The 15,685-nt window shown below is 56.7% G+C and overlaps 1 protein-coding gene across 1 annotated transcript; it reads left to right on the top strand.

Annotated features, from left to right (window-relative positions):
- Nucleotides 1-248: 248 nt before the first annotated feature.
- On the top strand, nucleotides 249-10,465 carry GPAT4 (glycerol-3-phosphate acyltransferase 4). Its single transcript, XM_075736491.1, has 13 exons — nucleotides 249-366; nucleotides 2,361-3,260; nucleotides 5,955-6,024; nucleotides 6,360-6,657; nucleotides 6,820-6,894; nucleotides 7,338-7,427; nucleotides 7,546-7,639; nucleotides 8,145-8,260; nucleotides 8,473-8,528; nucleotides 8,865-8,950; nucleotides 9,189-9,317; nucleotides 9,399-9,478; nucleotides 10,084-10,465. The coding sequence occupies exons 2-13, from the start codon at nucleotides 3,096-3,098 to the stop codon at nucleotides 10,190-10,192; spliced, it is 1,368 nt and encodes a 455-aa protein (XP_075592606.1). The 5' UTR covers nucleotides 249-366; nucleotides 2,361-3,095; the 3' UTR covers nucleotides 10,193-10,465.
- The last annotated feature ends 5,220 nt before the right edge of the window (nucleotides 10,466-15,685 follow it).

The following is a 15,685-nucleotide window of genomic DNA, read 5'->3' as shown; positions in this document are numbered from 1 at the left end:
TCTCCCCGCCCCTCTCCCCCTGCCCCTCTCCCTGCCCTGTCTCCCCATCTCTCCCTGCCCCGTCTCCCCATGTCTCCCTGCCCCTCTCCTTGCCCTGTCTCCCCATGTCTCCCTGCCCCTCTCTCCGCCCCTCTCCCTGCCCCGTCTCCCCATGTCTCCCTGCCCCTTCTCTCCCCCCCGCCCCTCCCTCTGCCTCAGCTCGCACCGGGGCGGCGGGCGCCCTCTGCCGGCGGCGCCGGGGGACGGTACGTTCATGCGGGCTCGACCCCGCGGGCGGCGCGCTGACGTCAACGCACGCAGCGCGGGGCGGGGGCGCGCACGGCACGTGGCGGGGGCGGAGCCGGGGCCCGGCGGCAGTGGCGGCAGGTGAGTGCGTGACCGGCCCGGTTCGGCCCGGCGCTGCCTTCCCCCCCCCCCCCAACCCCTTCCCTGCCTCCCCGCACGGGCCTCGGGCCACCGGCCCCCGCTGTGCCCGGTGGGGCCGGAGCGCTTGGGGCTAGGGCCCTGCCCGGCCGCGGACCGTTAACCGGTGCCCGCCTCGGGGAGCGCGGCCTCCCCGCCGCGATGCGGCCCGCTCCGTAGCGCCCCCGCGCCGGGTGTGAACCGGCCCGGCCCGGCCCGGCCCATCGCGCGGCTGCGCCGCAGCGCTCCCCCCCCCCCCCCCCCCCCCCCCCCCGCGGTGCCACAGCCCGGCCCCCGCCGCTCGGTCCGTGTCGGAGGAGCGGAGCCAGCCCCTGGAGCCCGAGCGGAGCACCCGCTGCCTGGCGCGCACACGCCGAGGCCGAAGGTCGCCGTACCGAGCCCCGGCCCTGCCCTCGCCGCGATTCGCTGCTCCCGTGGGCCGTGTCCCGCCGCGCTCCCGGTGAATAACGCTGACAACGACGCTCCCGCTGCCCCCGGCCTCGCCGCAGCCGCGCCCAGCCCCGCTGCGCTGTTATGTATATGTGCGGTTCGGCGGGCGGGCCTTCATCCGCGGCCGCCGGGCGTTCAACGTGAAAGCTGTAGCCCCGGGGACAACCGGTGCGGGGTTGCCATCGCTCTGCCCGCCGGGTCCTGCCTCTGCCCCGGGCCGGTGGGGGCCGGACCGGCGTCCTGTCAGCCCCGGGGGAGGTGGGGGGGCTCAGCAGCATCTTCCTGGGGTGAGCCCCGGAGGTTGTAGCCAGCAGGCAGGGCTGCCCGCGCTTGCCCGGGGTTCATCGCGCGTGGCCGCTCGGCCGTGCGTGCTGCCTGGTGCGTGGCCTGGCCTGACGGGCCGCAGCGGGGTGACACGGTGGAGGAATGCAATAACTGAGCCCCTCTTAGGGCAGCGGCTGCCAGCTCAGATGGCCGGTCTGACCAGTTTGCCAGCACGAGTGCTGGTTCTGATGGGTGACAGCTCTGGCATAATGGGCAGTTACGCGCGTGGCTGTGGAGCTGCCTCTCCTCGGACGTGGCTTCTGCAGGTGCGCGCGTTCTTTTGAAGCACTGGCAATATTCTTAGTGTAACTGGTACGGCAGTGCTCACCCGGCAGCTGGAACGCACCGTACGGGGGGGGGGCAAGAGGATCTTCCCAGCCTATCCTCTGCTCCCGTGTGCTTGTCAGGTACCTGTTAAACCCCGTTCCTCAGGCTGACAGTCCGTAGCCAGGTGAAGACGGTAGCCAGAGGGAGGCCTGCCCCAAGCAGGCTCGTCTCTCTTTACTAGCCTCAGTTGGCCTTGTGCGTGCCCGTGCTGCGGTGGGCGTGCACCCCCGGAAGGGCTGTAGTGCCGCGTGTTTCACCTTTGACTGGTCCCCGTGCCCCAACGAGTTCCACTTTGGCTAATCATCAGCATTAATTCTCCCCTTGGGCTAACTTCCTGTCCTGAACTGTTTGTAAAGCTGCCCTGTGTGACCGGGGGGGTGAGATGTGTGTGCAGGAGTAGAGGAAGTGATTCCTTCCCAGGAATCTGGGTACCTGGCCTAGCTCAGTGCTCTTGGATGCCTCTGAAATGAGGGAGGCGATAAGATCTTTGTCATGAGGAAGGGTTTTCTGTCACTCCATTGGCTCCTTTCCCGTACTTGGGACCTGATTGCAGCGTCCTGTGCTCTAGGCGTGTTGCTGGATGAGTCTGCCCAATCTGAGGCGTGGATGGTATGAAAATACAGGACGAGTGGCAGCAGGGGGTGATTCCCAAGCCTGTGACAGTGCCAGGCAGTAGCTAGAGTGCCAGTCCGAGTCCGCTGGGTCTCAGGAGCTGCTCTGAGGGATGTGACCTCAGCCCAAGAACTGCCTTCCAGGTTTCAGAGCCCACTGTCCCTGGCCTCCTGCCACCCTGTCCGGGTTGACGTCTCTCCGAGCTGCGTGACTTGCCTGACTTTGATTTCTCTTTCCTCCACCAGTGCTGGTGGCATGTGAGTGCCTCGTCTGCCAAGAAGCCAACTCGCTGGTTGAAGAGCTTTCCAGGGACACAGGCTTCACTCGTGTCTGTAACGACCCTTCAGCCTGAGTGGATGCCAGGGGCCTCTGGAATTAAACTTGTTCCAGGCGTCATGCAAGGATCTGCGCTAGCGCCTGTGTCCTCACGGAAAGAACAATAATAGCTCCACGTGCGGTAGGCTCCTGCAAGTGCCAACTCCCTCGATCTCCTCCAATGCAGGCTCAGGGATGGACTCCACCTTGTCCCTGTGAAGAGACTTTGCATGCTTTCAGCAGCCAGAAGGGGATTCTACTGCCAGCTTCTTCACAAGCTGCCCCAGAGCAGGACTTGGGTGCCCGCAGCGGCGCCTTGGGAGGATATCTATTCACGCAGCTGTTTCACTGCGGTGCCCGCTGCGTGCCCATGGAGGAACCTGTGTGCATGTTCCGTCTTCTCTGAGCTCTGCGGCCCACGCTGTCTGAACTCACCTGGGCTCCCGGCAGACTGTTTGCTGTTCCCGGCTGCTCTCCCTCATCCTGTTGCATTCCCTCTCTCACAGAGCCCAAAAAGGATGTGAACTTTGGAATGGGGTCTGTGAGCAGGCTGCGGACTCAGTGCATGTGTGAAACCGTTGCTGAATAACGGGAGGACTGGTTAATCGCTGCGGGCAGCTTTTCTCTCTGGTTGCAGGGCACCAGCCTTGCCTGGGCCCTTCACCATGTTCCTCCTGCTCCCCTTTGACAGCCTGGTTGTTAATCTCTTGGGGATTTCCATAACCGTCCTCTTCACTCTGCTTCTGGTTTTCATCATTGTGCCAGCAATTTTTGGAGTCTCCTTTGGCATCCGCAAGGTTTACATGAAAACATTATTAAAGATTTTTCAGGTAAGTCATGTTTTCTGTGTGTTTACAGGGGTCTTGTCAGGCATGGTCACGCTAGGAAGAGAGGCGTTTGCCCCTCAGCAAGAGCATTGCAGATGCCTGGGGTGGGAGGTTGGTTTGTCGGTGACGTGTGCCGGTGCCAGATGACCTGTTCGGGTCGCTCAGCCAAATGCAGTTCACTAGACCTCTGTTCGTGGGCTGGTTTTTCTCTGTAATTAATCCCGTAAGTCTTCAAGTAAAGCACTAGGATAGCGTGGCCCGTAAGCACGCGATAGTACAGCAGGATCCGTAGATGTGCTTGGATGGGTTCGTGTCCCAGGCGGGGCAGAGCGCTGTTACAGTTCAATGTGGGAAGAAGCCAAGAGGGGTGTAGAGTGTGATGGGGAGGGACGGGGCTGCAGTCAGCGGGCTGCTCCTCTCCGGCACGTGTTTGGATGAAGCCAAAGCAGGAGGTAAGGCAGGACTGTCTGTACCGCAAGCCCTGAGCGGTCTGTGGCCAGAACCCAGAGCTCTCAACACCCTTCTGTCCCAGCGTGCCGCCTACTTATCTGCTGAGCCCGGCAGCCATGCCTGGACCTGCAGCCTCTGAGGAGGACCAGCAGCCCTTGCTGACCCTCTTGGCACAGGGAGGCAAAGTGGAATTTTCCAACTTGGGGTCATGCTGTTCCCTTGCTTGCCTTTGGCAGACTAATTTTATGGGCTGTCTCACAGCCACCACCCCTCCTTGAAGCAAGTCCCTGGTGAGACCAGAATTTTTGCCAAACTCCTAGTAGATAAAGCCTACGCCACGCTACCCTGGCAGCGCGAGCAAAAGGAAAAGGGGTGCCCTGTGCTTGATGGGGAGGTTTTAGGCTCTTAAATAGGGAGTTCAAGCTGCTAAAGGATTTATGGTACGGCTACTGCTGGTCTTCCCCAGGAGCGTCGCTGCATTGGCTGGCCTGGGAACGCAGCCCTGGGAGCTTGCAACGTTCAGGTCTTTAAACTCGTGAGTCCTCCCAAAAGCCTGAGGTGTGAATGGGAAGACCCTGGGCTTTGTGAGGTGCTTCGTTAACGCAGGTGGCTGAAGATCTGACTTCAAACTTAGTGACCAAACTGGGAGAAAAAGTTAATAAGTTTGATTTATCTGAAATGGGACTTTTCACCTTGTTTCATTTTTTTCTTCTTCTTTCTTCAATTCAGGAACATTTAATCTCAACACCTGGTTTGGTGTTTATATTTGAAACTATTTTTCTGAAAAGACTTTGAAGTCTGTTTCCGTTTCTATCAAATAATCTTTGTGGTGGGAGAGAGGAGCACTGGCAGAACTGCTCACAGATTTGGTGGAAAATTCACTCGCTAGGTTTGGTCATTCAGAATTGTATTTTGGGGGAGCGTTATTCACCTGAAAAATTTTCCCAGCTCTAGAGGCCACATCTCTTGGTGCTGAGGGAGACCAACCTGGTGCTTCCCAGGTGGGAGTTTGGGTTTTCTGCTGCCGCAGTCAGGATAGAGATGTGCTGGGCTTGTGAGGAACGCCTTCTCCATAGGCTGCCCAACTCTTGCTGGGTCAGAGCTCCTCTTCTGACTTCTGAGATGGCAGCAGTGTCTAGACAATCTTCTGCAATCCTGCAGTTCCTTCTGCTGGCAGAGGAGGCTGCTAGATGAGCCAGACACTCCGTATGCAATTAGCATTCCCAGATCACTGCCTCCTGATCTGATGCTGCCATGGGCTGAGATTGGGATACCAGGAGTTCCCAGCGGCTTCCTCTTCTTCACAGATCCCTGATGGAGCAGCTAGCCTGGGGCAATAAGCATGTTGTACACAAGTCCTCCTTTAGAAACTTGTTCTCCCGGGCCTGTGTAATGCAGAAGAGCGTGAGGCTGCCAGGGTTACTTGGAGGGCAGGCAGGAAGACTGGCCAGAAATCCAGCCTGCAGTTTTTGCTGGTGCCTCTGAGAATTATCTGAGAGAGATTTCTGGGGATAACAGGTAGCCTGGGCATGGGGTTTGGCAGCCAGCTGCCAGAGAGCTGTCTGAGGGTGCTCGCTGCTGCTGTTTTGGGGTGTATGGTGAGCTGGGAAGCAACAGCAGCTGTTAACTGAATCAGGGAGGGAAGGATCCCATCCCAACACCGGCCTGATGTTTTTAGCAGCAGCCTAAAAACACAGTCTGTGCTTTGAGCTTGGAAGAAACGAGGGTTGAAAAATAGCACCAGTTCCATGATCCTGCGCTGTGACGCAGACCACCCCAGCCTGATGCACAGTCTACCCAGAGGCTGTGCGGTGAGCGACACCCACAGACCCAGATGCAACAGAGCCTGCAGGACACGGAGGCGGCAGAAAATCCTGCTGACCGCTGAGCAGTTTTTCCCTCTGGCACTCCCTGCTTCCTGCTGGGGCTCTGCCGTGCAGAATGGCCCACAAACGCGTGCACGTCATGGCTGGCCTATGCCAGTGCTAGTTACCTCCCCATCAGTCGTCTTGTCCCATTGCAGACAGATCTCTGCTGTGAAAACGTTTCTCCCAGGCCAGTCTCTGCTTCCACCGTGGTTCAGTTGTGTTCATCGCTCACTCTTTCAGTTCTGTACGGAAGCCTCCTGCTTTAGCCCCATCTTCTCCCCTTAACCGTGGTCTTCCCTGGAAGCCAGCTGTAAAACAAGTAGTACAAAGTGGAGCTACAGGCCTTGCGAATCTTGCTTGTCATGTGCGTCTCTTGCAGTGGGCGACACTGAGAATAGAGCGTGGTGCCAAGGAGAAGAACCATCCATTATACAAGCCCTATGTCAATGGTAAGATCCTGCCCTGCGTGGGTACCCATGAAGTTCAAAATTCTTTACGGGAGATGGGGTAAATGTGGTGTCTGAGCAGCTGAGGTGTGCTGGGAAGCCTTTTCCATGTGGATGGATTGGAGGGAGCTGTGGAGACATCCGTTTCCTGAGGAAGGGGAGGGAAGCACCCAGGGAGTGCTTTGTTTCTAGGTAGTTGGGAGGACTGGTTTGTGCCTGTCTGGACCAGAGAAAGGAAGGGGGCCCTGTGGAGGGCAGGCGAGTGAGGGCCCTGGCTCTCAGCTGTCTTTGAGCGGGCAAGTCGTGCTTTGCTCAGAGCTACCTGCTGCATGTTGCAGGTATCATTGCAAAGGAACCAACATCACTGGAAGAGGAGATAAAGGAGATCCGCCGGAGTGGCAGTGGCAAAGCCCTGGACACCCCTGAGTTTGAGCTCTCAGATATCTTCTATTTCTGCCGCAAAGGCATCGAGACCATCATGGATGATGAAGTGACCAAGAGGTTCTCAGCTGAAGAGCTGGAGTCCTGGAACCTGCTCAGCAGGACCAACTACAACTTCCAGTATATCAGCCTGCGCCTCACTGTACTCTGGGGACTGGGTGTGCTCATCCGCTACTGCTTCCTTCTGCCCCTCAGGTGAGTGCTGCTGCGCGAACCTGCCTGCCGAGGTGCTGCTGGGGGCCTGTTCCCACTGCAGCAAGTGCAGACCCTGTTCAACACGATCAGGAGAGACAGGCTACTTGATGAGTAGGGCCTGTGGCCTGGTTTTGCTAGCATGTAGCTTCCCTCTTTCTGCAGGATAGCCCTGGCGTTTACTGGCATCAGCTTGTTGGTGACTGGTACCACAGTGGTGGGATATTTGCCAAATGGAAGGTGAGTTTGTCTTTGAGAGAAGAGGGGATGGGGAGCCCCCTGTGCGGTTTGAGACCGAATAATCCTGAAGTTTTCCTGCAAGGCCCATCTGCTCTGCCTGCTGCAGACAAGGCAGATGGTCCTGGCATCTGTAGCCTCTCAGGAACAGACACCCTGTAATTTTAAACAAAGGGCCTAGATGTGAGCACTAAGCCTGTGGCGGAGCGCTCAGCCCCATCTATGAAGGGAATAAGAACAGAAAAGCGTAAAGGCCAGAGTTTGGCTCTCATGAGTTAAGAATCAGCAGTCATAAGCTGACGGGAAACCCAGGTTGAGACGTGTTTCTATGGGAGAGATGTGAAATCTCAGTTGGATCTCGTGGCCTGGGTCAGCAGGGCTGAGTGGCACCATTACACGGGGAGACTGTAGAACTGGGAGGTGACGGTCTCTGTTCTGGGCTGCAGGTGTAAGGAGTTCCTGAGCAAGCATGTCCACCTGATGTGTTACCGGATCTGTGTGCGTGCCCTCACAGCCATCATCACCTACCATGACCGGTAAGGAGGCACTGCCTGCCACAGGGTGCCCCTTCCCACTAGCTGCTCCATGCCGTGCCTCTCGCGGGCCTCACGCTTCATTCCTCCATCCTCACCTGTACGTTTGTTTTGCATTTAGAGAAAACAGACCCCGAAATGGAGGCATCTGTGTGGCCAATCACACATCTCCCATTGACGTGATCATCCTGGCCAGCGATGGCTACTACGCGATGGTAAGGTCTGCGTCCCAGCTCTGCCTGCCAGGGCCTGGCCGCGTGTGTGGTGGGTGCAGCAAGCATATTGCATGGGACAAGGAGTAAGCAGCAAGAGGCTTTTGAGCATGCAGAACTTCTTTTCCCTGCATGATATCGCAGGATGCTCTCGGATGCTGAGCACAGATAGCCTGTTGTGCGTGGCTTTCCAGCAAGCTTGGCCTGGAACTCGGAGCACCAGAGGTCTCTGGGCACTGCTTTGCAAGTAGAGCTCTGGGGCTTGCTGTCCATGGCTGGGCAAAACGCTTCCCCAAGGAAAGCACTTCCCCAGCTGGACCTCCTGCAATGTGGAACGCAGTTGGAACTTGCTACATCTGTCCTTCCAGCCAGACCCTGGGACTTTTCCTCTCAGCCTTTCCGGGGCAGGGTTAGAAAGAGGAACCTCAACTTGGCTGTGAAGCTGGGAGCTGCGTTGGCCTCCGTGTTTCCCCAGGTCTTGTAACTTGTGTCTTCTTGCCCTGTTCAGGTGGGTCAGATCCACGGAGGGCTCATGGGTGTGATACAGAGAGCCATGGTGAAAGCTTGCCCCCACGTCTGGTTTGAACGCTCTGAGGTCAAAGATCGTCACCTCGTCGCCAAAAGGTGTGACAGTCACAGCTGCAGGGGAGGTCTGGAGACTGGGAAAGGCGGGGGGCTGCCCACTTCCCTTGGGTGAGGACACTGCCTTGCCTCGTGGGTGCTGGGAGACTGCGCCGCTGGCACCCAGATAGTCCCCAGCGACTGCACGATAAGGACTCTGCTGTGTGGGTTGCTAGGATAGCTTCTGTGCTAATCGGTGACGCTCTTCTGTTTAGGCTCACAGAGCATGTCCAGGACAAGAGCAAACTGCCTATTCTTATCTTTCCGGAAGGTGAGTTGCGGAGCAAGGCCAGACAAGCGCTGGGTGGAGAGGGCACATTGGGACAGCACCGCATCTCCGTTCCTTCCCTCCTTACGCAGCCAAGGGCCTTGAGACCCTTCACTGAGACAAAGGGGAATTGCATCTTAAGAGCTGACTGAACCCGGAATGTGGAAGTCAGATATATGATGTCCCGGTGACCCACCCTATGCACAGAGAGAACGGGGTTTGGAGTGAGTGTTAGGGGGCAGGTGCTGGGGGCCTGTGGCCCAGCCCTTAGGTGTATAGCTTAGCCTTCTGAACTGACTTGCAAAGGGAAGTTGAGAAGATTGTGCTTGCCTCTTACAGGAACCTGCATCAACAACACGTCTGTGATGATGTTCAAAAAGGGGAGCTTTGAAATTGGAGCCACGGTTTACCCTGTAGCCATCAAGGTATGAGAAGGCAAACATTCTCACAGCGGAAGTAGCCCTCTGCGTGGGAGCTCAGCCTTGGCAGCCCAGCCTTGGCACTGCTGGGTCGACAGCCTGGTCTGAGGGCGTGGGGAAGCTGAGGTCTCCTCCTGTAGCACTCTGGGGAGAGCTGGCCTGTAGCTGGGCGTGGGGTGGAACCTGGAGCCTCAGGGAGGGTGCGACCACTGCCTGACTTTGATGAGCTCTTCTGCCTCTGTAGTATGACCCACAGTTTGGAGATGCCTTTTGGAACAGCAGCAAGTACGGCATGGTAACCTACCTCCTTAGGATGATGACCAGCTGGGCCATTGTCTGCAGTGTCTGGTACTTGCCCCCAATGACCAGGCAGGTAAGTGCGGTGAACCTGGTCTACCTGATCCGCTACCTGTTTGGCCCTGTGCTCCTGCTGAACAGTGTTCTTTTGCCACAGCCCGAAGAGGACGCTGTCCAGTTTGCCAATCGAGTGAAGTCAGCCATTGCCAGGCAGGGGGGCCTTGTGGATCTGCTCTGGTGAGTCCGGGCAGACTTTTCTCTTCCAGGGTTCCTTGTTCCTGGGTCCTGGTATGTGTTTGTGGGCTGTAGAGCTAAGTTTGTGTCTTGCGTTGGGCAGAGTAGGCCTATGGAGAAATGGAGATACATCTTGCCTGTGACCTCCAAAACTGCTCTTCTGTAGCAGAGACCAAAGTCTCTGTTTCACCAGGGCTTCATTGTGTGATTCCAGCTTGCACCGGGATGCCCCGATTCTGACTTGATGCTGCTCAGCAAAGTGGGTTGAGTTTGGGAACTTCCTTTTTCAGGGACTGAGATCTTCAGAGCCTGGGAGGCAAAGGGGCCCTGCAGGCAGTCTGCTGTAGTGGTATCAGAGCAGCTCACGCATCTGACAGAGCTGCCACGTTGTGCACAGCGTGGGGCTGTGGGTGCAGCTCCTGGCAGAGCAAGATGTGAAAGTAACTCCCCTTGGGGACAGTTTGGTCTGCAGTGTGCCCTGGCAACGTCAGGTGCCAAGTGTGGCTGCCTGGCTTTTGCGGGAGCTCCGACCTGCTCTGAGCAGCACCAGCTGAAGTTTCAGACAGCGCATGCCTGCAGCTTCTCTGATGATATGACTCTCTCCCCAGGGATGGAGGACTGAAGAGGGAGAAGGTGAAAGACACATTCAAGGAGGAGCAACAGAAACTCTACAGCAAAATGATTGTAGGCAACCATGAAGACCGGAGCCGCTCCTAAGCCCTCTGCCTCTAGCACTGTTACTGGGCCTGGCCAGAGCCCTCCGCCTCCAGCATGAGCCAGGGCTTGTCTGAAGCAGCTCTGAATCTTTGGACTGTGGCTGCTCCAGAGCTGCTTGGACTTGCTCCTTCATCCTCTGGCTTTTCTTTCCTGGAGGCACTGTTACTGCCTAGAGTCTTTAAGCCCTGGGCACCTCTTGGCAAAGATGCCTTCTTGTTACTGTTACAGTGAAGCCCCTTGCAGGGGCAATATTAAATGAAACACTCATGGTGTCGTATGCTTCCAGATGGTGTTTACAGGCCCAGGGGGAGGACTGGTGTGTTGATGTGCATGTGTGTCAGTCACAAGTCTCCCACGGCGCAGAAACTGGTGAGCTGCACTGAAATTAGCTGCCTTGACAACCGAGGGATTCTTCCTGAGCCTGTGCCTCTCATGTCTGCAGCATAAACCCCTTAGGAGCAGTATGTGGTTTCTCGGGCCATTTCCAGCTTTACTTCCAGAAGGAAAAACCTTTCCTTTTCCTTTCACCACCCTCCTGTCATGGCCTGGCCCAGACCGTTGCTTCTCCAGCATCTGAGTAACTGCCTGTTTGCTGGGGTTCCTCAGGCAGTGAGGATCATCCTCCTTGGAAGCCTCCCTCTGTCCCCTGGACCTACAAGTTGCCAGGCAGTTGTCACTGGTGCGGCAGGTGGGGCTCTTGAGGAATCCATGTGTGCTGTGATGGAAGCCTGGGGGGGTGGGTAGGAGAGTCTGAGGCTCCATGGCTGGGGCAGGAGATTGCCTTTTCAAATGTCTCCTGAGGGAGGTGGTGGGATCTGATCTTGTTACGCACCAACATGCACATATAGAATCTCAGCTGGTTGCAAGGAAGCTGAAATCTTGTGCTGGAGGTGATACCCCTTTCCCTTTCAGCCTTGCAAGTATATTATTCAGTAAAACAACTTGCATTTGAGCATTCCTCCCATCTACTTTCCAGTTGTCCTTATGTTCCTGGCACTTTCACTGGGTCTCTGCCTGCTCTTAGAGGTGAAACAGCATTTGCTTCTACCTGCAGAAGGCTGCTTGCATTTTCTGGAATCACAGAATCAGGGGTAGGGCTAGAGGAGGCAATACTTAAGTGCCTCCTTTGTTCTCCAAGTGGTGTTTGTTGGGGGAGGGCATCTGCTGCCCCCAGGTCAGGACAGCTATGCTGTGTCACTGTCCTTAAATTTGAATTTCCCTCCACTAGCTAACAACATGGATTCAAGGCAATTTACTTCCTGCTTGGTTTTATTTGAGTAAAGCACTATTATATCCAGAAAGAGAGACAGACAAAGGAAAGCAACAGAGAAAGAGAGTCCAGAAGCTCCCTTAACCTCTCCCAACTTATGCACAAGTAAACTAATCTGTTCCCAGTACAATACCTGAGAGAGGACAGTCTTCCTTACTCACAGTGATGTAAAACTACACTTAATAGCATATGATCTGTTAACATACAGTTATGGGAAATATTTCTATACTGAATTGATTTACCTTTGCTTCTTGTAGTGCTCAAAATATGATCCTTTATAAATACACACAGACAGACACATTGCCTACACAAACATTGCATTCAGTTATCGGGGATGTTCCACGTGACCACCATTAACCTCCAGCCTCACCAAGAGAAACCAGGCTGTTCTTGGTTGGTGATGGAGACACCCTTATTGGCCCCATACCTTTCACTCTTTCCCCCAATTTCTTATTCTGCTCAACTTCAGCTATGGCAATTGATCTGGGGGTGGGGGAAGAGAAAGAAGCAGCGCCTGATATCTCTTCCTTTCCACCTAAGACAACAAACCACAAGCAGCTGAAGCCAAGCAGGAGATCGTTAACAACATCTGCAGGGCTGAAGTGCGTTGCTTATGCTCTTGTGCTACCAAGAGAAGGCAAAACAACTGCTTGTTGATCTGAGTTACCCAGGCTAGGACCCCTCCTTCATTAGGAGTTTTTATTATGGCGTTAAGGGTCTATTCAGCAGCATTTTGGTTTACTTGTACCCAACTTATCAGGTACAACTACCACCAGTTCACCGATCCTCCATCCATGTGCATTAACTGATGGGGCTGGTGCTTTTCTACTATTAAAAAAAAAAAAAAGTGCAACCCTTATCTCCTTGGCAGTTGTTACATTTACGTGGAGTTTTCGACCATCATCTTTTAGTTGTATAAGAAATGCTGGGTATGTGCCTTATGGGAGGTAACCTGTAGCACGGTTAAGCTCCAGGTACCAAGCAGGTGTATGTGTAAACCTGTAGTACTTGCCTCTACCATTTTATCATAACACCTTACCAGCCGTATTCGCTCCAGTTCCTGCTTGAGTCACACACTTGCCCAAAAAGCTATCGCTGACCTCCACGACAGCCCTGGCAGGCTCTGGCCGGGGTAATGGCCTGAGCCAGCCCCAGCTTTGCCTGACCAAGCTTTGCTGTGCTGGCCCCGAGGCTTGCAAAGTTTTTCCCTTTTTTTCAGGGGGCTGTTTGGACTAAGCCCCCCCCTCACCGTGCCATGGTCTGGCCGGCTCTGTAGGGTGCCCCAGCCCCAGAGAACCATGGGGTGCCCGGGCAGTGCTGCGCTCACCGGGTCCTCTGGGTGCCCCTTCCCCACATGCTGAGCTGCAGCTGGGGACACGGCGCTGGGCTGAGGATGTGGGCATCGCTGCCTGCCCGTCCCTGCTGCCGGGGCAGGGTCTCCAGGCTCGCCTTTGCCTTTCTCCAGCCAGCGGCACGCTCCTGAGCACTCACCCACACACTTCCCGTCATGCACCCAGAGCTCTTGTCTCTTGGGGGATATGGGCACTGACTTCAGCCTGTGCAAACACCACTCCACAGCCCCTGCGAGTGTGGGTGGGTGGGCTCTCCCCAGGGCAGGCCTCGCACACACTCTGGTGCCTGCAGCATCCCCCCTGCACCCCCCCCCCCCCCGGGTGCTCGGACCGAGCTGCAGGTACCCGCAAGTCTTCTGCCCGCAGCTTGCTCCTCCAGCCCTTGGCACAGATGCCATAGGGATGTGCGGGAGCCCTGCCCACCTCTGCGGGATCTTCAACCACCCCGCTGTGGTCGAGGACCATCTCCGGTATCCCCGTTGCTGCCGGGATGCTCCACAGCAGGCAGGGAGCCGGCTGGACAGGTTAGGAGGCACACATCCATCTTTCCTCAGCTCCCCCCCTCCCCATGCCCCCAGTCAATATGTCTCTCTCCGATGGGAAAGTTAATAAATTTAGCTCTAGATTAAAAGTATCGATCATTTCATTTGTAAGCGATAAATAACCAGGGAGAGCGCTGGGCAGCCCACAGGGTAGGGGCTGCTGGCTCTGGCTGAGGCAGCCATGCAGCCTGCTGGGGCCGGGGGCCCTCATATGCATTCTGCCCGGATGCTGGCATTGATTTGCTATTAGTCTCCCCGCACCACCCAGTAGCACATCATTCCCGGACCCGCTATTAATGGTCTTTTGATAAATAATCACTTGTAAGTCAATAAATTTTTATTAAACAGTGTGGCGCTTTGATTTATGAAAATCCGACGGGGTTTGTCTGGGAGAAAAGGGATGCAGAATTGAAGCGGAGCTGCTATCCATCTGCCTGCCAGGCCGCCCTGCCTGCATTTGCACCCACACGCCCCCGGAGCAGTCGGCCCCGAGCTCTGCCGGGCGCTTGGCAGGAGCCCTGCCCGCACATCCCAGGGCTGCCCAGCCACAGGCAGGCCCCGGCCGTGGGGCAGAGGCGGATTTGGGGAGGACAGAGCCGGTGCTTGCCGTTGGCCAGGCTCCGTGCGCCCTGTCGAGACCCCAGCTCCGCCGCAGCAAGCGTCCAGAGCCGTCTGTGCAGGAACCGGCATCGCGGAGGCAGCGACAGGCAGAGTGGGCAGGAGAGGGGGAAGCAGAGTGGGAAGCAGAGCCACTGCCCCGGGGCTCTGCGCAGAGCAGCGCTCCTGGGGGGGGAACCTGTCCGGCTGCGGGGATGCGTGGAGCAGCCAGGCTGCGGCTGCGATTTGTCACTCTCCCTGGCTACAGCAGGCCCTTTGCCACCTGGTTTATTTGTCTCCCAGCCCTGACGTGGCATCAGACAGGTGTTAAACTACTTAATCACTTTAAAATTGTTTTAATTTTCTGTTTTGTATTGATCTCCACAGCACCAATTAATCAGCTCACTGGACCAGGCAGTTAGTACATTAAAAATTGTCAGCCACGCTGGGCAGCTTAGAAAATGTCAAAAAAATATCCCGACAGCAGACCCTCAGTTCTCCTGCCGTGCGGAGCCTGCTCCTGCTGAGCGTTAGCTCTGCCCAGGGCTGGTGACGTGGCTCTCCCAGCCCTGCTACGGGACCGGGGCGCGTGGGGCACTCAGCCTCCACCCCAGCCCCGTGCTGCCCGTGGCGCTTGGCCTCCCATGACCTTGCAAAGGGTTCATCAGCTCTGCCACCCACTGGCATTTGTCCCATCGAAGCAGCAGAGGGGCTGCATGGCTGAGTGGGGAGCGTAACGAGCCCCGTGCTTGCTGGGGGGGCTGGACGGGGACCTATGGGGAGGGGAAGATCAGTCTTGCCTAAGTCCTAGGAAAGTGCTGCTGAGCAGTCAGGGCTCCTTGCAAAGCCTAACCAGCCCAGCACGTGGCAGAAAGTGACAGCTTGGGGACGACTTGCAGCCCAATGTGGGGCCCAGGCGGACAGGTTGCATGGTGATGGGTTACAGCCCCACACGACAGCTCCACACCACAAGGCTGGTGCTTAGCGCTGCTGCAAAGCCCCAGTGCTTTGGGGGCTTCGGCTGTCCCCAGGGGGGGACTTGGCCACCAGCCTGTCCTCAGATACTGCCTGTGGCTGCAGGGAAAAGCAGTCTGAGTTGCAGTCCCCAGCACCTCCTCCATGCCTGTACCACGCTGCTAATCAGTATACGATGGGCCGGCAGTACCTTATCTCCTATCGATTTCCTCCCAGGACACGGCCGGTCTGTTTGCTCACACCTGGCTGGCACCGAGTTGGCTCTCGGCTGAACAACTGCCAGGCCCCCAGCAGTGTGGCTGTGCCAGCAGGAGTCCCTTTGGCATCCCAAGCAGCCGGGGACAGCCGGCCCTACGCAGCACCCACCATTGGTGTGCAGGGGCTGATCCACGGGGAACCAGAGCAGGGGGCGTGTAGACCCACGCGCGCACACGTGTGCATACACACAGCCCCTGCTGCATGGGGGTGCAGCGGGGGGGCGGGGGGGGGGCCACCAGGTTGGCAGGCAAACACACTAGGGCTATTGATGCTGCATCAATCCTGCAGCCCCGACAGGTGAATGGGCTTTCACTCACACCGTTAAGATAAATGATATTTATTTGCTGCTAATAGGTTCCAACAAGAGGCCCCAACAAGTGACTTTTGAACCAGCATCTCTTGCTGCCAGTGCACACCCAAACCGGGGAAAACCCTAGAAAATGTCCCCAGGGCTGCCCCTCTCCTGTGGGCTCTTCCTGCCCCACACACAGCACCACAG

Source organism: Balearica regulorum, chromosome 27, assembly GCF_011004875.1.
Source record: "Balearica regulorum gibbericeps isolate bBalReg1 chromosome 27, bBalReg1.pri, whole genome shotgun sequence".
Classification (NCBI taxonomy): Eukaryota; Metazoa; Chordata; class Aves; order Gruiformes; family Gruidae; genus Balearica; species Balearica regulorum.
The sequence above is the reverse complement of the archived record's forward strand: the minus strand, read 5'-3'. Positions and strand labels throughout refer to the sequence as shown.